The sequence below is a fragment of the Myotis myotis genome, unplaced genomic scaffold (assembly GCF_014108235.1).
Source record: "Myotis myotis isolate mMyoMyo1 unplaced genomic scaffold, mMyoMyo1.p scaffold_m19_p_8, whole genome shotgun sequence".
NCBI lineage: Eukaryota > Metazoa > Chordata > Mammalia > Chiroptera > Vespertilionidae > Myotis > Myotis myotis.
This window is the reverse complement of record NW_023416390.1, coordinates 76,750,148-76,772,068: the sequence shown is the minus strand read 5'-3', so window position 1 is coordinate 76,772,068 and position 21,921 is coordinate 76,750,148. Positions and strand designations below refer to the sequence as shown.

The 21,921-nt window shown below is 38.2% G+C and overlaps 1 protein-coding gene across 15 annotated transcripts in view; it reads left to right on the top strand.

Moving 5' to 3' along the window:
• The window catches only part of R3HDM1 (R3H domain containing 1), a 181,934-nt gene that overhangs the window by 73,279 nt on the left and 86,734 nt on the right, over positions 1-21,921 (top strand). For 10 of the 15 annotated variants that reach the window (XM_036318754.1, XM_036318749.1, XM_036318755.1 and 7 more), the window contains 7 exons: positions 3,926-3,967; positions 4,431-4,520; positions 9,123-9,237; positions 12,237-12,315; positions 19,015-19,074; positions 19,163-19,303; positions 21,374-21,484. In XM_036318754.1, the coding sequence (XP_036174647.1) occupies positions 3,926-3,967; positions 4,431-4,520; positions 9,123-9,237; positions 12,237-12,315; positions 19,015-19,074; positions 19,163-19,303; positions 21,374-21,484 (638 nt within the window). The remainder of the gene's footprint in view (positions 1-3,925; positions 3,968-4,430; positions 4,521-9,122; positions 9,238-12,236; positions 12,316-19,014; positions 19,075-19,162; positions 19,304-21,373; positions 21,485-21,921) is intronic. The other 5 variants (XM_036318760.1, XM_036318751.1, XM_036318750.1 and 2 more) reach the window with 4 other exon arrangements.

Below are 21,921 nucleotides of genomic sequence, written 5' to 3'. Positions count from 1 at the left end.
GGATAAGAAAGTAATGCCAATCCAATAATATTATCAGAAAAACTCGGTACAGACCACACTTCTCCAGCAGTGAGGTAAATGGGATGAAACATGCAATGAAGTTTCTGTTTAAAGGGTTGAATAAGTCTGTCTATGTAAAATTATAGAAATCTTAACTATTTTGCTATCTGTCTAACATAAAAATGATGTATATAATTTAACTGGTATATAGTTAGAGCCTAGCAATGGTAGATGCTATTAATAATATACTATTGCCCTGGCCAGGTGTCTCAGTTGGTTAAAGCATTGTTTCATACACCAAAGGTTGCAGTTCGATTACCGGTCAGGACATGCAGGTCAGGGCCATTCCTTGGTTGCAGGTTCAGTCTCTGGTCAGGACATGTACGGTAGGCAACCGATGGATGTTTCTCTCTCTCATTGATGTTGCTCTTTCTCCAAAATTAATAAAAACATATCCTTTGGTGAGGATTAACAAATAATGATTATTATTATAATAATCCCAATTGTTTTATTATTAACATTAGCACAACTATATGGCACCTAGAGAGCCAGTGGCACAGCCAGGACTCAATCCTAGCCTACCTCCCTGTGCTTTTTCCAGAGCACTGTGCTGCTTCAATCATGACCATTCCCAACCTTATTTGGCCTGACTACCCTAAAAGCATCATCTGTGTTTCAGTGCATATTAAGTAAACTCAAGCTCTTTTTGCTTAGTCTTGTAGATGCTAAAGCACATGCTGAAATCTGGAGGAGATAATTACACATCCATGTTCGTAGAAGCATTATTCACAATAGCTAAAACATGGAATCAACCCAAATGCATCCATCAGCAAATGAAAGGATATTTCATTGTATTGAACATCATTAAATAATACCCTCAAATATGCAATATTATTTAGCCTTAAAAAGGGAGGAAATTCTTTAGTAATATGCTACAACATAGATGAACCTTGAGGTCATTGTGCTAAGTTAAATAAGCCAGTCATAAATGTCTGTTTAAAGGGTTGAATAAAAGTCTGTCTATGTAAAATTATAGAAATCTTAACTAATTAAGATTTACAAAAAGACATACAATTTGACCTGTATCAGGTACTTAGAGTAGTCAAAATCATAGACAGAGAGTGGTTGCCAGGGCTTGGGATTGGGGGAGAATGATAATTATGTTTAATGAGTTCAGAGTTTAAGTTTTACAAGATGAAAATAATTATAGACATGGATTATGGTGATGGTTGTACAACATTATGATTATATTCAATACCACTGAACTATACACTTGAAAATGGTTAAAATGTTAAATTTCATGTTTTGTATATTTTCCAAAATAAAAATAAAAATGGGGGAAAGGGGAAAGGTGTGGTTTAAATAATAAAATCTATTTGAGATGGGTGGGTAGGCGGAAAGAGATCAACCAAGTAAGTTGTATGCATTATACATACATATATAACCCGTGGACACAGACAATAGGGTGGTGAAGGCTTGGGGCGAGGGATGGGGGCAGTCTAGAAGGGGTCAATGGGGAATAAAGACTTAATTTTTTAAAATAATTTATTTTTATTTAAAGCCAAATCTAACTATCAAATTGACACCAAAAATATAAAACAAAGGTTATTTTCTTTAATAAACCAAACTTGTTTTCTCTGCTTTGTTGTTTGTGCATGTGTGTATAGTAAGCTTTCTGGCATATATTATTTCAGTTCTTTGCTATTTGAAATGAAATAGTGACTTTTATTGAATAATGCTTTACATATGAAGTAGTGTATTAGTTTTCTATTGCTACAGAGCATATTACCACAAACTTAGAGCATAACACAATACCCAATTATCAACTCAGTTGTAGACATCAGATCTGTAGATTAGAAATTAGTTTGGGCTCAAGTAACTTCTCTGTTTAGGATTTCACAAAGCTGAAATCTAAAGTGTTGGCTGGATTGGGCCCTTATCTGAAGACTGGGGGGAAATTTGCTTCTGGGCTCCTTCCAGTTATTGGCTGAACTCAGTTGCTTGCAGTTGTGGGTCTGAGGTCCACATTTCCTGACTGACTGTAGGCGAAGGGCCACTGTGCTCCTAGAGGCTGCCTGCAGGCCTTCTCACAGAGCCCCTCCATCTTCAAAGCAAGCAGTGGTGTGTCTGTTCCTTCTTGCCCTTTGAATCAGATTTGCCTTTCTGCTCCCAACCAAAAAATGCGGCCCAACTAGCGTAGCTCAGTGGATGAACGTGGACCTATGAACCAGAAGGTCAAGGTTCGATTCTCAGATTGCAGACTCAGTGGTAGGTATGCAGGAGGCAGCTGATCTATGATTCTCTCTCATCATTGATATTTCTATCTCTCTCTCCCTCTCCCTTCTCTGAAATCAATAAAAACATTTTAAAAAAACAAGTGAACTGAAATAACTTGACCAGGGTCACCTACTAATGAGCAAAGCCAGAAATTTAAATCCAACTCTACATATGAATACAGTTTTTACTTGACAGTTAATCATCTCTTTTATTTTAAAAATTTTTAGCAGAAAGTTTTGTACCCTGGATACTTAGAATTGTAAGGAATTAAAGCAGAGAACAGGAGTAAGTCACACATTATTTTCCCTTCTGCCTTTTTGCTTGCATTCATCTATTGATTTTCTCCCAGCTTTTCTTCAAGTCCTTTCTCTATGCAGTATAACTTCTTTTAGTTCTATTTTTAGATATGAGTTACAATTAGAAATTTTCTTGAACAAATTATAGAGTAAATCGAAACAAAAGACAATGCCAACATGCAGAAGCTCTTAGGCAGTATGGCCATGTGTATATGTGGTGTATACAAACTATTTTCTTCTCTGTAAGAAATGAAAGTCATTTTTCTTTATTTTTTCTATTTTCCTTTTGTGTTTGTTACTACTAATTTGTATGTAATGTGGGTAATCCAGGATCAGAATCCCAAAAATACAATGCTCTTATCTCAAGAACTTGGGCTCAGCATGAGGGACAGGACACACTGGTACTGCAGATTCTCATTTCTGTTGGTTCTGCAAGGAAGGCTCTTTTGGATATTAGAGTGACATCATGACTCTTCTTTCATATGTGAATATACTAATCTACGTATTAAGGACTTTTTATCTGTTTTATGTTTGGTCCCTGGCTTTAATGAGTATAAATGATAGGTGCCTGGGATTAGAGTTAGAGAGGTAGATTGGAAGGAGGTTGGAGGAAGGAAAACATGTTTAAAAACCATCTGGCTCTGGTTCAGAGTCACTACAGCTGCTTTCCCAAACCAAAGCCTGATATCGATATCACACACTAGAACTTTTGCTCCATTGGGTTCCCCAATCATGTGATTGGTGATTTGGCAATTATGTTGGACGTGTATATTGGAACTTTGATCTCTTTTCTTTATATCTGCTTCATTGCCTTACCCTGGACCAGGCAAACATGATTCTGTGACTAGTAAACTGGTGCTGTACTTCGTATGTGTCTGAAAATGCTCAGAAGATAGGTGGTTGTGCTCTGACTCAATGTGCATTTGCAACATTCTCCTTAGTATGTTTGGAACTTTGTTGAGCACAGATACTTAAAATTCCTCAGGATTTTTGTAGGGATTTTTCCTCCTAACTTTGCCTAAAGTGTAATATGTTATAAAATACTGAAGAAATATATTTTATTTTTCTACTACCTTAGAAGTTACCTTGTAATTTCATTTAGCTCAATTAACACAGAAATTGTGGTAATTTGCTCACTTACAGAAAATGCCAATTCACACAAGGATTTTAAGAGAATCTTTTACAGGTGTGCTTTTGGGAGGAATCAGTACATTTTTACTTAAAACCAACTTTGATTTCCTCATTTTTTATTCTTTGTGCAGTTAGTTTCTCTGTGGCTTAGGATTATGAATTGAGAAGAAAACTTTCTGTTTCAACATGAAATGTAATATAAATCTTTCTTGTGTATTCAGCGGCCATTGCAGTCCTTTGGACAGACAGGAAAAAGGTCTAAGGTATAGTAAATATTTTGTGCTGGCATGCCAAGGGCCGTCCTTCATGCTTGATGAATCCTTGTTTTCATACAGCGCTGCATCAGTTTAGTTTTGTCATATTTTGTTTGGGGCAGAAAGCTTATTTTGTTTTATTTGGGTTTTGTCTTGCCTAGTTGCTTTTGTGCATTGCTTTTGTATCTTTAATGGTTTTTTTATAGAGAAAAATGGCTTTCTCACCATTCTTTGGGTTTTGAAATTGGAATTATCCCCATTCTTGCTATTGCTATAATTTTCAAAACTGCAATTGTTTGTTTTCCCTCTTAACAATGGATTTTAGAGGTAATTAATGATATATATAACTTGTACATTTCACCTATGCCTATATGTGGCAGAAACTATAAAGACTTAAGAAACTCTAGGGGGCTTTTGGATATACACCCCAGATTTGTGACATGTAGTGTTAATTTTAAATACTTTTCTTTAGTCAAGCTCAAAGTTAAAGCTAGTTCGGAGCCTTGCAGTATGTGAAGAATCTCCACCACCCCCTACAGCAGAGGTATCACAGGAGAACCAGGTAAAAAAAAAAATTATTCTTTACAGACATGGTGGAATAACCTGCCTCCTGGAGAAATTTTTTCATAAGGTTAAATAAAAGTTGTATCTACACTCTGAAATCAAATTTTTTTAAGTTGTATGTGCATGTGTGTGTGTTATGTGTGTTTTTACTAAGAATTCATTTAATAATACATGATACAAGATACACATGAAAAGTGGGAAAACCTTGTTATGTCACTCTAAAATTTAGTATAATGATTTCTCTCTGGGAAAACTTAGGGATAATATAACTAAGTGGGAATATGGCTCTAAGGGAGTTATAAGTTATTTTGGAAAAGTAATAAAGTAGTACCTTCACTTAGTGGAATTGCGATGGAATTTACCCTTTTGATTTTGGCCTTTATAAGTTTGTCAAATACTGCTTGTGTGTGAAAGGAAACTATCCAAGACTTCTGCTTGATATATTATTTTACTTAAACTGAATGCATGGTGAAGCCAATTCTTATATTAGCTTGGCTCTAATAGTTGTCTTGAAACTTCTAATTCCTTTTCTGTCTATGCTTGTAAAATATAGAACTGAGATTTAAGCAGACAATTTGGTTTGCCCTTTGTATTTTTAATGCTATGACTACTTTTCTGTTAATCTCAGCTGTGGACTAATGTTTGCCTTCTCTTACATGGGCATTGTATATGAAATATGTTTGGACCCTTTACCAACATTTGTCTGTGATGGTAACTTTGGCTGTTAATGGCTTATTCTACTTTTTACAAGTTTAAGCAACATAAAATCCTCCTATATCCCAACAATTAGTTTCCAAAGAACTGAGGCAACTTTTTGGCTCTTTAAGAAGTGTACTAAAAAAGAAAGAAAGGAAAAGGCCATGAGAAGTTGTATTTCTTCTTCTTCTTTTTTTTTTTTTTAATAAATAGCAATTGTACATTTATTGATTCAGGTGAAATCTTATGCTTTGCCTTGATAAGATGATACTCTTAAAAGCCTGCTATACATACTGAAGATAGTTGTCACATATTTAGAATATGCCCTCTACACTTCTTTGCTTCCAAAATGTAAGAAGAGGCCCAGCCAGTGTGCTCAGTGGTTGAGTGTCAAACTATGAACTAGGAGGTCACGGTTAGCTTCCTCATCAGAGCATATGCCTGGGTTGTGGGCTCAATCCTCAGTGTGGGGCATGCAGGAGGCAGTTAATCAGTGATTCTCATCATTGATGTTTCTCTCTCTCTCTCTCTCCCTCTCCCTTTCTCTCTGAAATCAATAAAAATATATTTTTTTTAAAATGGGAGGAGAAGATTTTTTGTTTTAATTATTTGTCAGTAAAAAATACCAAAAAATCAGCTTCTTTTGGACTGTGCTCAAGTGATTCAGAGTTTATTTGTGATTTATTTACAATTTAAAAACAGAAGAAAGCTATATGCATTCATTCTATAAAGTAAATATTTTTTAACAATAAAATAACAGAATTTTCTAAGAAAAAGTAGAAATGCAGTCAAAATATTTTACTAAGAACTATTGCCTGAGAACATTTTTAAATGTTAGCCTTTGGCTTTTGCATGGTTGTTGATAAGGCTGAAGAGTTATGATACGCTCTGAAAGAAATTTAATAAAATTGTTTTTGAAGTAGCAATTTTAAAAAATTCTTTTGTACAAATTAGAGTAAATACTATGCCTGTCCAGGATGGAATAATATAGTGTTTTTTAAAAATGTATTTCTTCTTTCTGTTGTTCAAAATGTTATACCATCCTAGCCTCATGGACTAATTATAATTAGTCCAAGGAGATTGAAAAAATGAGAAGGGTCAGGCATTCATAAGACTATTAATACAGAAAAATGCATTCTTTTTGAGAAAAACTGTAATGTGATTGTTGTTTTGTTGTTGTTGTTTTTTCAGTACATTTTACCTATCTGAAAAATATTGGGGCAAAATTCTTAATAGTGCTACATAAATTTATCTAGTGAAAATTTATATGGGAAAAATAACATCAGGAGTGTATTATAAATTAATGTATATACTATTGATCTCAGATTATAATTTTTGCATTCATAGTTCAAAGAGCTGTTATTCCACTTAATACATTTGTTCTCAATTTCTCTTAAATACAGTAATTTTTTTTCTTTTGAGATAATAGCCTACTTTTACTGAACTTTTTCCAAGTCTTGAGTTAACTAAACTGCACCTGAATGGGAATAGGAAAATAAATTATTTCTCCTGAAATGTCCTAGTATCTAATTCTTGATGGGTAGAGACACTTTCCATCTAATAATGTTTGCTTCAGAATGTGATTTTTGAGGAAATAATCTGGAGTAAAGCACATTAGTCAAAGGGTTGAGAGGCAATTAAAAGAGATGTTACTTGTGTCTAATGAGAGCTTATGAGAGGGAAGTGACCAGTAACAAATGTGAATGGCTGAGTGAGGAAGAGTAAAGAAATTACAACTTCCTATGGAGATGTTGCTTATTTATAGTCAGAAGAGTTTGTGTATGGATTTCAGCATTTAAAATATGCCTAGTTTATTTGCTAATGAAAACAAGGTCTCAGTATCAACCGAATCCAGACCTCAGTACATTAAGCCTCTAGATTTTTAAATACAATTAATCTTGATAAAATAGTTTAATATCTGTAATTATAATGTACAACTTTAATAGGAGAATTTAGAAATGAAACCTGATAGTCATTGGGATTGCCTTTTGTGGTGGTCTAAATGTGAAATCTTTTCTTCCAACCTGGATTTCATGGATTATCCTTGAGTAACAGGAATAGAAGCTGTAAGTCAGTAACACTTCTAGTATTCTACTTCCAAAACATACTTCTGGGATTCATTTTAAAATACCTATCTTACAATTACTTTAAAATAAGGAAAGTAGATTAGAAAATGAGTCATAAGACAACAAGGATGGATCTTGAGAACATTATGCTAAATGAGATAAGTCAAATGGAAAAGGACAAGAACCATATCATTTCACAAAAAAACAACAAACAGTTCTGGCCGGTTTGCCTCAGTGGAAAGAGCATTGACCTTTGAACTGAAGCATCTCAGGTTTGATTCCAGTCAAAGGCACATACCTCAGTTGCAGCCTCGATCCCTCTGTTTGGGTCACATGCAAAGGCAACCAATCGATGTGTCTCTCACATTGATACTCATCTCTCTCTCTCCCCGCCCTTCTTCCCTTCACCTCTCTAAAAAGCAATGGAAAAATATCCTCGGGTGAGGAGACTGGCTAGATTTCCAATGGTGAGCACACAATAGAGTATACAGATACATTACAAAGTTTTACACCTGAAATTTATATAATGTTATTAACCAATGTTACCCTGATAAATTTAATTTATAAAAAGGAAAATTAGTCATAATGAGAAAAATGATTACCAGTTGATGAATGTAGGAAGTTCAGCAACTTTAGTGAAAATTGCCAGTACATAGCTTTTGCACTATATTCTGAACATAAATTTGAACTGAGATGGAAGGGGAAGCAGAATTGAAGAGATGAAAATAGCAGTCAGCAAACCTATAGGAAAAAATACTATATTTGATCTGAAATTTTTTGCCAATTACTATTTCAAAAAAAATAATGTTTCCTGGGGGGTCAGAGATGTTTAACAGAGATCCTGATGGCTGAAAGTTTAAGAACCCTGAAATTTATATTCCCTTTGATATTGACTTACTGTATTACCACCAACAACCATCTCCCAGAGAAGAGAAGTCTGATTGATGTTTTTCATCACCATGGACAACAGTATAATTTAGTCTACAATTATCTTTAGTAGAAATGGTCTGGATGTTATTCTGCCTTTCTTGATAACTTTGCCTGAATAAACAGAGCTGTGTGACATTTACCATTTTAGGCTATATGAATTAATTTTCACTAATTCCTTTGGTTTTTGAAATTGGATGTAATGAGATTGTTTTAAAAATCAAATGTAGAATTAGTTCTCTTTTTCAGTCTTATATAATATGGTTACTTTACAGTGAATTACTATGTATCAGGAAAGAAAGCAATCTTGCTTGAAATCTTTCTAAACTTTGAGGTGATGGAGGAAGAACAAGTGATACATAAATCTCAAATAATGAAAGTCATGTAAATTTGGTTTTGGATATTTTGTACTTACAGTTTTTTTATATGTCAAGAGAATGAAGGAATATGAGATTTTACGTACTTCTCTCTTTCCCCCCGCCCCCTCAAAAAAAGTACTTTTTACTAAGTGTTGACTTGATACTTATGTCTTCCTGTTGTCATGATTGATGATAATTGTATCTTTCCTTGGCATCTCCATTGCAAAAATAGGTTAAAAAGACCTTGGTTCTGATTCTCCAGGAGCTTTGCAAGTAGATACATTTAAACTGTTACAAAAAACATTTTTTTTCTCTAAAATAATTTCTAAGATATGTTTCAATTGATATAGTCAACATTTCAAATTTTGCTATCCAGACTTCAATAAATATGGTAAAAATATTTTTAAGTTGTATTCTACTTTGAAGAATCTAATTGGATAAAATAATAGTTTTCTTTTTTTTCCCCTCCACATACTTTTGTGTTACTACAGGTGTGTGGTATTAACTAAATTGCTCTATATTTTTATTTAAACTGATTTTACCTTCCAACAGGAGAAAATTCAGATCCAGTTAACACAATCATTTGAAAAAGAGGAGAAGCCCTCGAAAGATGAAGCAGAAAAAGAAAAAGCCAGTGATAAGTTACCCAGAAAAATGTTATCAAGAGGTTTGCAATTTATTTTTGTGGGGTTTTTAAAACAAAATTTTCCTTACCATATATATATATACTAGAGGCACGGTGCACAAAAGTTTGTGCACTCAGGGGGGCAGGAGGGTCCCTCAGCCCAGCCTGTGCCCTCTCGCAGTCTGGGACCCCTCGGGAGATAGTGCCCTGCTGGCTTAGGCCTGCTCCCAGGTGGCAGAGGGCAGGCCCAATCCCTAGGTGCAGCCCCTGGTCGGGCTCAGAGCAGGGCCAATTGGGAGTTGGGGCGCCACCCCCTGTCATGCACAGAGCAGGGCGGATCGGGAGGTGGCGATGCCACCCTCAGTCATGCTCAGGGTAGGGCCGATTGGGGGGTTGGGGCACCGCCCCCTGTCACACTCAAGGCAAGGTCGATGGGGAGTTTGCGGCGCCACCCCCTGTCATGCACAGAGCAGGGCCAATCGGGGGTTGGGGCTCCGTACCCTGTCACGCACAGAGCAGGGTCGATCAGGGGTTTAGGGAGCTCCCCTCTGTCACACACAGAGCAGGGCCCATCAGGGGGTTGGGGAGCTCCCCCCTGTCACGCACAGAGCAGAGCCCATCAGGGGGTTGGGGAGCGCGCTCCTGTCACGCACAGAGCAGGGCCCATCAGGGGGTTGAGGAGCTCCCCCCGTCACTCACAGAGTAGTGCTAATAGGGGAATTGGGGCACCACCCCCCGTCACACACAGAGCAGGGGGTTGGGGCGCCACACCCTGTCACACACAGAGCCACAGGGCGATCAGGGGGTTGGGGAGCTCCCCCCTATCAGGCACAGAGCAGGGCTATCAGGGGCTTGGGGTGCCTTCCCCTGTCACGAACAGAGTAGGGCGGATAGGGAGGTTTTGGCCCCGCCCCCTGTCACACACAGAGCCGCGGGGCAATCGGGGGTTTGGGCGCTGCCCCCTGTCACACTGATCCTGGTGCCGGGAGGCCTCGCGGCTCCCCTGATCCCAGTGCTAGGAGGCATATTACCCTTTTACCATGTAGGATAAAGGCCTGGTGCACGGGTGGGGGCCGGCTGGTTTGCCCTGAAGGGTGTCCTGGATCAGGGTGGGGGTCCCCACTGGGGTGCCTGACCAGCCTGGATGAGGGGATGATGGCTATTTGCAGCTGGTCACACACTCTTCAGGGTGGGAGTCCCCACTGGGGTGCCTGGCCAGTCTGGGTGAGGGGCTGAGGGCTGTTTTCAGGCTGGCGGGTGACTGAAGCTCCCAACCGCTCCTTTTTTTCTTCTTTTTTTTATTCTGGGCCAGCTTTAGCTCTGAGGCTTGGCTCCAGCTCTTAGGCCTCCGCTGCTGAAAGCAGGTATCTGGTTTGTTTGGGTTCTATAATCAAAACACTGTTTCAACTCCAGCTCTGAGATCCCAGCTGGCTGAAAGCAGGTTACTGGGGTTTTGTTTAGCTTCTATATTTGTAACAGTGTTTCAAACTGCAAGCTCAAAGGCCAGCAGTGGCAGGCGGGGAACGTTGGAGTCCTCCGTCACTGAAGCAAGCAAGCCTCATGTTACCTTCAAGCTGCCTGGCTGCTGGCCGCCATCTTGGCTGGCAGTTAATTTGCATATCGCCCTGATTAGCCAATGGGAAGGGTAGCGGATGTACGGCTAATTACCATGTTTCTCTTTTATTAGATAGGATATGATACAGAACATATTGAAGGGATAATATAGTATTTGCTCATCTGGTCAAAATGGAATAACACAGTAAGACACATTAATTAAAAAACTGCAACACATTCCAGAGTCTCTGAGGAAGATAACTGTCTTTATCTCTTACTGGTCTATCTCCTATTGAAATAATAGAATTACTATAATTTGAATACCGATTTCACTAAAAATATTATTTCTTCCTTACAATACAAAGAGCTGATGCCCTGGCCAGGTGACTCAGTTGATTGGAGTGTCATCCCTTATACCAAAAGATGGTGGGTTCAATTCCCGGTCAGAGCACATACCTAGGTTGTGGGTTCAGTCTCTGGTCAGGGCATGTATGGGGGTGGCAATTGGTCTCTCTCTCCCTCCCTCCCTCCCTCCCCCCCTCTCTGTCTCCCCCCCTCCCCCTTCCTCTCTAAATAATCAATAAAAACATACCTTCTTGGAAACCAGAATGTTTATCTTTCATAATAAATTTTAAGGGACTTCACCGTCATCTATTGCACATCTATAAAAATGCTTTTTTAATTTACAAACGTGATTAATGCTGATCAGCATGAAGGGAGAAATAAACATAATTTTTTTAAAAGAGTATATTGGAAGCAAGCCTTTAGTGATAGGCCTAATCATATCTAATTAAATTAGTGTTCTTTCAGAACTAAAATTCCTATCTACCCCCAAATTATTTTCTCCACCTATGTTCACAAATGAACTAAGCTGTCTTAATTTGCTACCAATGTAGTTAATTGAATAAGTCATTCTAATCTTTTACTTCAGGAGACATTTTAGAAAATGAGGATTGTGGTGAGTATATAATAGGATCTTTAAAGGATTCAAAGTAAATTACTGTCACATTTGAGAGATTTTTTTTTTTTTTTTTTAATTTAATCCTCACCAAGGACATGCTTAGAGAAAGTAAGGGGGAAAGGGAGAACTAGAAGGACAGAAAGAGAGGCATTGATCAGTTCCCTTCCAAAGGCTTTCCAACTAGATCAAACTTGCAACCTAGGCATGTGCCCTGACCCGGAATCAAACCAGTGACCTTTCAATGCACAGAGGGACACCGAACCGACTGAACCACTCTGGCCAGGCAAGACATATATTTTTTTTAAGAATGTGCATGTACATGCAGTTATATAAACCTACATCTGTTCGTTATATGGGAATAGAAAAATTGTTTTCATCTGATTTCAGAAGTTTCCTTTTCCTACTTTGTTAATCTTTTTCAATGTGGGTCACCTCATTTTATTTAAGATATGTATCATGTGTAAAAAGAAATGGGATTTATTTTCAAACAACTTCATACTGTGTTTTTGTGTTGTTGTTTTTTTAGATTCCAGTCAAGAATACACTGATTCAACTGGCATAGATCTACATGAATTTTTAGTAAATACATTAAAAAACAATCCCAGGTAAAAATTAGATTTATAAGGTTTATATTGCTTTTTAGAATACCATAATTTGCTATGTGTGTCTCCATTACTGAGTTAGAATATTAGAATAAGATTGCAGTAATTGAAGTATACCAGAAACATTTTAGATTCTTAGGGTTACGATGTTGGTGGTCTAGATGTATAAATGTCTTTTTGCAATATGTATTTCAGCATGATATAAAAATAATTTATGCTGTATGTAGGAATTTTGGGAAATACAGAATTACCAAGAAATTTTGACTCAATTGAAATGCAGAGGTAACATTAATCATGAAAAAAAAGAAATATTCTCAGGATAACACACCCAACTGAACAAGAACTTAGTGTATTCATTTATGAGTGTTTAAACATTTAAAGTCACATTATTTGTTCCCTTTTTCTTAGTTTATACACCTTCAATCCTATAGTTTTTAAAGAGCTTATTTGAGTCACTAACCAATTGTGAAATCCTTTGTTTACCAGGGTAATGAATAGATTTTTATTTTTTGGCAGGTCATTGACCCCTTTAAGGTATTTCCCACAAAAAGGCTTATCCACAAAATATTTCACCAATGCTTTCATGAGGTAGAAGACTCCCAGGTTAAAAACCCATCCTCTAAGTGTTAACTTCGCAGAGTGGGAGTTATTTTACATACATTGCAATAAAAAGAAAACAGTTTCATTGGGTATGTGCACATGGAAGAAATCATGAACAGCTGGCTCTCTTTAGTCTCACTGAGACTTATATCATACCTCAAGATAAACCTTTATTTTAATTCAGGGTTTATTGTATTCAGTGCCATCTTGATTTTCTAGTTTACTCTTAACATAAACCTTCAAAAGAGAACTGCCTAAATGAAAACTGGGCTTGTTGTAATATGGATTGAAGGAGTATAGGTATGACATGAGGAAGAAGATAGTCAACTTTGCCTGACTTTTTTATTTTAAGTCCCAAAATAAAGATGAAATCATTAGTCCATTGGGCAGGCATTTCTTTTTTTCCCATCACCATTTATCCCCTCTATGCCCTCTTCCACTTTCCCCCCCGCCCCCAACAGTCACCACTATTGCCCATGTCCATGATTTCTCTCTATATTCTTTTTTGCTCCAACCTCCACTCATTCCCCAATACTCCACCTCCCACCAAAGCTGTCTACCTGCTCTCTATCTATGGGTCTGTCTTGTATTTTGCTTGGTGGTTCAGTTTGTTCATTAAATTCCAGAAAATTTTACCCTTTACAACAGCATGGATGGACCTGGAGAACATTATGCTAAGTGAAATAAGCCAATCAGAGAAAGATAAGTACCATATGATATCATTCATGTGGAATCTAATGAATAGGTATTTCTTAAGCATCTGCCATGTGCTAAGTATTGTGCCAAACATTCTATATAATAAAAGGCTAATATGCAAATCGACTGAACAGCAGAACGAACAGTTGCTATGGCGCACTGACAAGCAGGGGTCAGCTGCTCAATGAAGGAGCTGCCCCCTGGTGGTCAGTACGCTCTACAGGGCGAGCGCCGCTCAGCCAGAAGCTAGGCTCACGGCTGGTGAGTGCAGTGATGGTAGCAGGAGCCTCTTCTGCCTCTGCAGCAGCACTAAGGATGTTCAACTGCCTAAGGCGTCAGTCAGACATCCCCCAAGGGCTCCCAGACTGCGAGAGGGTGAAGGCTGGGCTGAGGGACTGCCCCCCACCCCCACCCCCTGAGTGCACGCTTTCGTGCATTAGGCCTCTAGTTATAGATATAAAGATGTGCAAGATATCATCTCTGCCCCTAAATTATCCACTGTCTCTCTGCTAGAATAAACTCTTGATATATAACCCTATGTAATAAAAGGGTAATATGCAAATTGACCCTAACAGTGGAACAACCAGAACAACTGCTCAACCAGTCACTATGAGGCACGCTGACCACCTCTCAGTCCCTTTCCCTGGCCAGCAGGCTCCCATCGCCTGATGGTGAACAGAGAACCGGGGATGGGTGGCGGGGGACGTGGGCGACATCAGGCCAAGGTTCCAGCCCTGTCCATTTCCCCACACACAGAGGGCGATTTGTGGTGGGGGCAGGGCTGGCAAGTGGGCAGGAATGGCCAACCTCTAAGTCCCTCCCCCTGGCCAAGAGGCTCCAATCGCCTGACCGGGGTTGGGTGGCAGGGAGGGGGGGCTCGGCTGCCAGCAGCTGGGGAAAATGGCCCTGATTGCAGGAAAGGCCTTGGGACCATACCCACACACGAATTTCATGCGCCGGGCCTCTAGTCTATATATATATATGGCTAAGTGTCCATCCAACTGATAGCTATGGCGCACACTGACCACCAGGAGTTAAGACGCTTAATGCAGGAGCTACCATGACACACAGTGACCATTTAAAAATAAACGGCACCACAGACCTGGCGCCGACAAACCAGCACTCAGCTTCCCCCAAGTGGGACACAGGCCCCACCACCACCCCGGAGTGACAGCCCACAAATCCCACCCAACGCTGCCAAGACCCCATGGCACAAAATGCGGCCCACAGCCCAGCCCGGAAACAGTCACTGTGAGCCCCGGGTAATGACTTCACGTAGCAACGCCTGGCTTCCTCTCTCTAGTGACTAGCCTCCTTGGAGTTTCTTTAACCCAGGAACCCAACTTGCTTCATAGCCAGTTGCAAACATTTCACACTTTAACCAAATGTTTGTGAAGCATTTTCACGTGCCTCATCTCATTTGATCCTCACAAAAGTCCTGAAGTAGGTAGATAGGAGACACGGTAGAATTCTATTTTCATTAGCCAGAAGATGGAGATTTAGAAAGTTTAGCAACTTGACCCGACTGAATAGAAGTAAGAAATGGTGGACCTTGAAAATGACTTCAGGTTTTCTCACTGCACAGAATATAGTCAAACACTGCTGCAGTTAAATATTTTACCCTTTGTTCTCCCTGTGTGATCTACAATAATAATCTGCTTTGTGTTGATACTTGCTGCTGTGTTGCTGACAATTACCTGAAAGAGAAGTTGGGGTGCTTCACTGGGCTGCGAAAAGTTTAGCTACATCAGAAAGCAGGTTTAATTAAGCAAGAGTATTCTATAGAGATAAAAGGCTAAGTTGACCCACTCATGCGAATCATGTAAAGTTCTCACTGGTGCTAATCTCGCGCATGTGTTTCGATCTGTCATTGTCGGTCATGTATTTGATTGACACTTCTATTATAGGGAAAGGGCAAATAGCGATATTAAAATATTTCTTCTAATTAATTTCCTTTCAGTGATCACGAATCCGTGCACCGGGACACTAGTTAAAATAGAATAGATGTAAAATAACTTTTCAAGGGCTGTAAAAGAGAAGGGGGGCCCCCAGTCTTTGTTTGAAAGAATATGGGAAGGCATCACTGAAAAGTAATGCCTGAGATGCATCTTGAAATCAGAGTGCTTTAAATGGGAACTATCTATACAGAGAAGCATGAGAAAGGCATTCCAGGTAGAGATAAAGAGCATTGCCAAGGCATAGCAGTGTGTGAGGGGAAGTGATATACTCAAAGAAAGACAAGATTGTACACACTGGCTCTAGCAGGGAAGTATGGGCAAATCATTCTAGAAAATGGTAAGGAAGTAATTATTAGCTATTTTAACAAACTGTTTCATATGAAGTAAGATTGTGGAAACTAGAACTCAGAGGTTTGAGGAATAAGGGAGAAGGAGAATACATAAGTAGTTTGAGTAAAACAAGATAGGATTCTAAACAGGCAGAAATTTTCTTTCTGCTGAACCTATAGGAGACATCGATAAGGACAAAGATTAGAAATCTATTTTTATACACTTCAAAATATTTTTCTATTATACAGTTCTGTTTTCCTCTACATATAAATGCAAAGGTTTGTTATCTGCATATGAATTTTTAAATTATAAAATTTAATGGGCTTTTAATATACTCAGATATGTGCAACAACCATCACTACAGTCAATTATAGAAAGTTTTCATAACCCAAAAAAGAAACCCATACCCTGTTGCTATCACCTCTCTATGCCTTGAGTACTAATCAAGCTTGTTTGTACAGATTTCCCTGGTTTTGACTTCACATGTCAATAGTGTGTGTGTGTGTGTGTTCCTGTGACTGGTGTCATTCCCTTAGCATATTTTTATGGTTTATCCATGTTGTCACAAGTATCAGTAATTTATTCTTTCTTTGTATGCCTGCTGTTTAGATCAGGCACAGGAAACCAATTTAAATGAACTGTTTTGTGAATGCTGAATAAGTTGCCTGCCTCGGATCCCTTTTTTCCCCCCCTACAATTAGTGTATAAAATATGTACTTCAGAAAACTATATAATGATCATTGTGATAAATGCTATTAAAGAAACAGAGTCTAAAAAAGAATATACGAAGTTGTTTTAGGCAAAGGAAACAGCATGTTCAAGGAAGCTGAGAAAGGAAGGAGTTTGGCACGTGCCGAGATAAGCCAAGATGATAGGTTTTGTGAGGAGAGCTGGAGATTAGGCTAAAGAAGTAGGCAAAGACCATACTATGCCTGCTTGATAAGTCACATTTCAGATCCTAAGAGCAGTGGAAATCTGTGGTAAATATTTTATCAAGGCAATGACATGTATTCACATGTATTTTTGTTTTGTTTTGTTTTGTCTTTTTAATCTTTATTGTTGAGATTATTACAGATATCCCTCTCCCCCCCCCCCCCCACCCCACATAGTTCCCTTCCACCCGGTTCCCACCCCACCCAGGTCCTTGCCACCCTATTGCCTGTGTCCATAGGTAATGCATACATGCATATAAGATCTTTGTCTAATCTCTTCCCACACACCCACACACCTCCTTCCCTCTGAGAATCGTCAGTCTGTTCCATTTCCATGCCCCAGATTCTATTCAATTCACCAGTTTATTCTGTTCATCACATTTTTTATTCGTTTGATTTTTAGATTCAATTGTTGATAGATAATGTATTTGTTGCCACTTGGTTGTTCAGATTTTTTATCTTTACCTTTTTCTTCTCCCTCATCTTAAAGAATACCCTTCAGCATTTCATATGATACTGGTTTGGTGGTGGTGAACTCCTTTAGTTTTTGCTTGTCTGTGAAGCTTTTTATCTGACCTACAATTCTAAATGATAGATTTGCTGGGTAGAGTAATCTTGGTTGTAGGTTCTTGCTTTTCTTCACTTTCAGTATTTCTTGCCACTCCCTTCTGGCCTGCATAGTTTCTGTTGAGAATCCGCTGACAGTCATGTGGACACGCCCTTGTAAGTAACTAACTGCTTTTCTCTTGCTCCTTTTGAGATTCTCTCTTTGTCTTCTGCCCTTGGCATTTTAATTATGATTGTCTTGGTGTGGTCCTCTTTGAGTTCCTCTTGTTTGGGGGTTCTCTGTGATTCCTAGACTTATAAGTCTATTTCTTTCACCGGGTAGGGGAAGTTTTCTGTCATTATATCTTCAAATAGGTTTTCAATATCTTACTTTCTCTCTTCTTCTGGCACCCCTATAATTCAGATCTTGGTATGCTTAAAGTTGTCCCAGAGGCTCCTTACACTATCTTCATATTTTTGGATTCTTTTTTCTTCTTGCTCTTCTGGTTGGGTGTTTTGTGCTTCCTCACTGTCCCTTCCTCTCTCTGAAATCAATAGAAAAAATTTTTTTAAATCAATCAGTAAATAAGAATCGTTTATTTGGGAGGAAAACAATAACCTCTTGGCCTAGTTTTATTGATCTATAAAATTTGAGAAATACAAATGTTCTGTAAAGCTACTTCTAACTTTAAGTTTCTTTCAGGTTCTTTTGCTTTGTTTTGTTTTGCTTTGTTTTGTTTTGTTTTGTTTTGTTTTGTTCCCCTTGCACATGAAACTTATACTGAACACAGGAATACTCCCTTGATCAACGTTCTTGGTGTGTGAGCAAGGAGGTCCTTTGGGGAGGGGTGCCATTAATTTGCTACAGCCTAAATGCACTAAATAAGCCCCTAGTGGTCTAAAGGAGCACATGCAGATACTCCTTAGAGTCTATTTATTTTACCTAATGGAGGCTTTTGGCTCATTTTTATTTTTATGGGCAAAATTTCTGAAGTCTTATAAATATATAATAGCAATTTACAGAATGATTTGAAAAGCCCTCTCCTTCGGAGTTAAAGTTGGTAATGTAGTTCATACTTCTCTGCTATAGCTCCATTTATATATAGCTTAGGATTCCCATAGGAGTATTCCTGTTGTTACTGGCATTTCGTGTTCTCTAGAGCATTGTTTCTATGGTGTTCAGCACGATAACACAGTCATGCGTCTAAAGATACATATTTTCCTGCTACCATCTCTCAGCTTTATTGAGTAATAAGGAAGTAAATACTAATATGCTCTTGTTATCCATATATATTTACAGAACAGAGTCCAATATAGTGATAGTGGAGTCAAAATCTATTGCAAGAATGGCAACATGCTGATAGTTCTTGAAGTTGGGTGATGGCTATATTAAAGTTCATTGCACTGTTCCCTCTACATTTGTGTAGGCATGAAATTTTCCATAATAAAAATTTAAACCAAAATAAGTCATTTTTATTTTTAAAAAACATTACTTTTTTAGAAAGCATGTAAATATTTTAGCATCAAGCTTGTGATAGTAGTCAGTGTACAGTTGTTAAGACAAATATTTAGTAGTATAAGTTCAACATTTATTATTTCAGTGTTAAATTTTACAGATGAGTCTTCATATTTTGTTTCAGGGACAGAATGATGCTGTTGAAATTGGAACAAGAAATTTTAGATTTCATTGGTAATAATGAGTAAGTCCTGACATTTAACAAGAAAAGAAATTATCATCACATTTCTCCTTGATTTATTAAATTTGTATTTCTTCTTTCCTACTTCTAGGTCTCCACGTAAGAAATTCCCCCCCATGACATCTTACCATAGGATGCTGTTACACAGAGTAGCTGCTTACTTTGGGTTAGACCACAATGTTGATCAGAGTGGGAAGTCTGTCATAGTAAACAAAACTAGCAATACAAGAATGTAAGTATTAAGAAGTTTTGGTGCACATTATATGTGTGACGGTACTTTCTCTTTTTACAGCACCTTTTACATAGGTTTTCCATATGTTTTAGCAACTTAATTAAGCTCCATATAATAACCTTACACGATTGGACAAAAAATACTTTTAGATCACTAGCTTTAAAATGCACCAGTCTGGGGACTCTTTCCCCCTCCGCACGTGGGAGTCTGTGCTGTGGGACCCTTTCCCCCTCCCCATGTGGGAGTCTGTGCTTGTTCTTCAATAAATTTCCACCTTCGCTATACAAAAATAAAATGAAATGCAGTCTGAACTGAAATGAGGTGGATGAATGAGGACTGGTTTTAAAAAGCAAAAGCAAAAGCAAAAAACCCCTCAGAGGTCATAATATCAGTGATGTTTGATAACCTTTCTCTTATGGATTTTTAAATTAATGTAATTGAGATAGCTATGTCCAACCTCTGGCAAATTGGGGGATGAGGGAACGCAAATGGGGACACTATCACCTTTAATCTTCTGTCAGTTTACCATCCTTTCCACTTCTGGTTTTGCTCCTTTTCTGCTATAGATCTCCAGAAAGTCAGTACATTAGTTAATAATGTTGTGTCCACCTTATGGGCTATATGTAATTTTCTGAGGAAAACTTTTAAGGAGTTAAGAAAAGCCATTTTCTTTACAAAGTGATAGCTGTATACTGTTGGTGAAATAGATCCTCCGTGCTGGCATTTGGGAGCAAAAGGCCCAATGCAGAAGCACCTAAAACTATAACATCTACAAAACACCTCTTCTGCCTATTTGTAAAGCTGACCCTAAAACAATTAATTGAGTTAGCTAAAATTTATACTTCGGTGGTGATCTGCCCATCAATAGAATTTTCTATTATCAGTTTGTGTATGACAACAATGGATCTGTGGTATTGAGCAGCAGTCAACTACAGATGCCATAAATAATGCAAAGTTCATTATTTTCCTGCCTTTCTTGAAGCTAGACTTCTCAGGGTATGACCTATGAACCTTTTGGTTTGCATGATTATATTTCATTCACTTATGTCCTACTAGAGGTGCGGTGCATGGGTAGCATCCCTAGGCCTGACCCGTGATCAGGGCCAGTCGGATTCCCTGTCTCCCCACCTACTGCATCCCTCGCCACCCATGCGCTACCACCATGCATTCCTGCTTCCTCCTCTCACTCCCTCAACGCCCTGCTGCTGCAGCTGCCGCTGGTTGCCCACCATGTTCCATGCCACCCCCTGGTGGTCAGTGCATATCATGGCGAGTGATCAAACTCCCAGTCGAACTCTCGAGGGGACAATTTGCATATTAGCCTTTTATTATATAGAATACCCTTGTAGCTGCCATTTTGTTTGCTGGAATTAAGTTGGTTTTCTTCTGTTTTAAATAGAATGTTGTCAACATAATAGATATATAGATGGAACTTAGTATTTTTAAATAATTGTTCCTATAATTAAGATTAAATTAATGAAGATAAATGTCTTTGAAAGGGTCCTATCTTTCTTGGGGATTCAATTTAACCTGCAAGTGTGAATCTGATTTAATTTTCCTCTGCCCTTCCCTTAGTCTTTTTAAAATATCCCCATCAATTAGTCTTTTCCCAGTTAGTTACATTATGGCTAATGTAGGATAGTAACTATAGCATGAGTTGAACTGAAGGTGAATAGAACTCTAATTAATCTAACCAATACCTCTCAACATTACTCAGAGCTGCTGGATACCCAATCACATGCACATTAGCAGGCATTTTGACTAACATTTCGACTGGTGACTCTCTAAGGTTTTCAATACAGTGTAACCTCAGTTATTTGAATGCTATGAATGATGTCAGAAAGCTTTGGGGTTTTCTTCATCAAGGTTTCCAAAAGTTTAGCTAAACACAGATGTTTGTGATATACTTAAAAAAGAATAGATCAGTAGCATAATTATAACTTGACATTTCAAATCACTGAAGTTACACTGTATTTTTGTATCTTCTGCAATAAGAAGAAGATGATAAATCAGAAAACCTTAGAGATCTACTCCACACTGAATAAAAACAAACTTACCTTTTCCTCATAGGCAGATTACCCGCTCCAGCCTTGAACCAGTGGTGTTGTGGATGTCAACAACCCGGTGTCCACTGGGGTGTCTCAATGGAGCGGGAAGTCAGGCATCTGTAAAAAAAAAGAGGTAAGACAGTCTTAAGGTTAGCTGAAATGCCTGCTAATGCTATTTGGTGTGGGAATCCAGCGACTCTTAGAAAAGTTGCCAGGTTGTTGGTTAAATCATATAGTTCACTTTGGAATGACAGTCTCTCACCCAAGTACAAACTCCTTGAATAAGAAAATGTGACTTTTATTGGCTACAAAAATAATTTATATAAGTAAACTGGGTAATCATGTGACAGAAATAACAACATACTGCCATGATCAGAACTACATAGACAATCTTTCAAACTCCTAAAAAATGCAGTCTTTTTCTCATTAGTTTGGTTGTGAAACTGTTTTTACATTGTATTTTTCTCTTTAATTCTGTATGTAATTTTACATGGAGATCTGCTCTCTGTTTCGCTTATTTAGTATATTTTTTTAAAATTTGTTTCATTGATTTCCGAGAAAGGAAGGGAG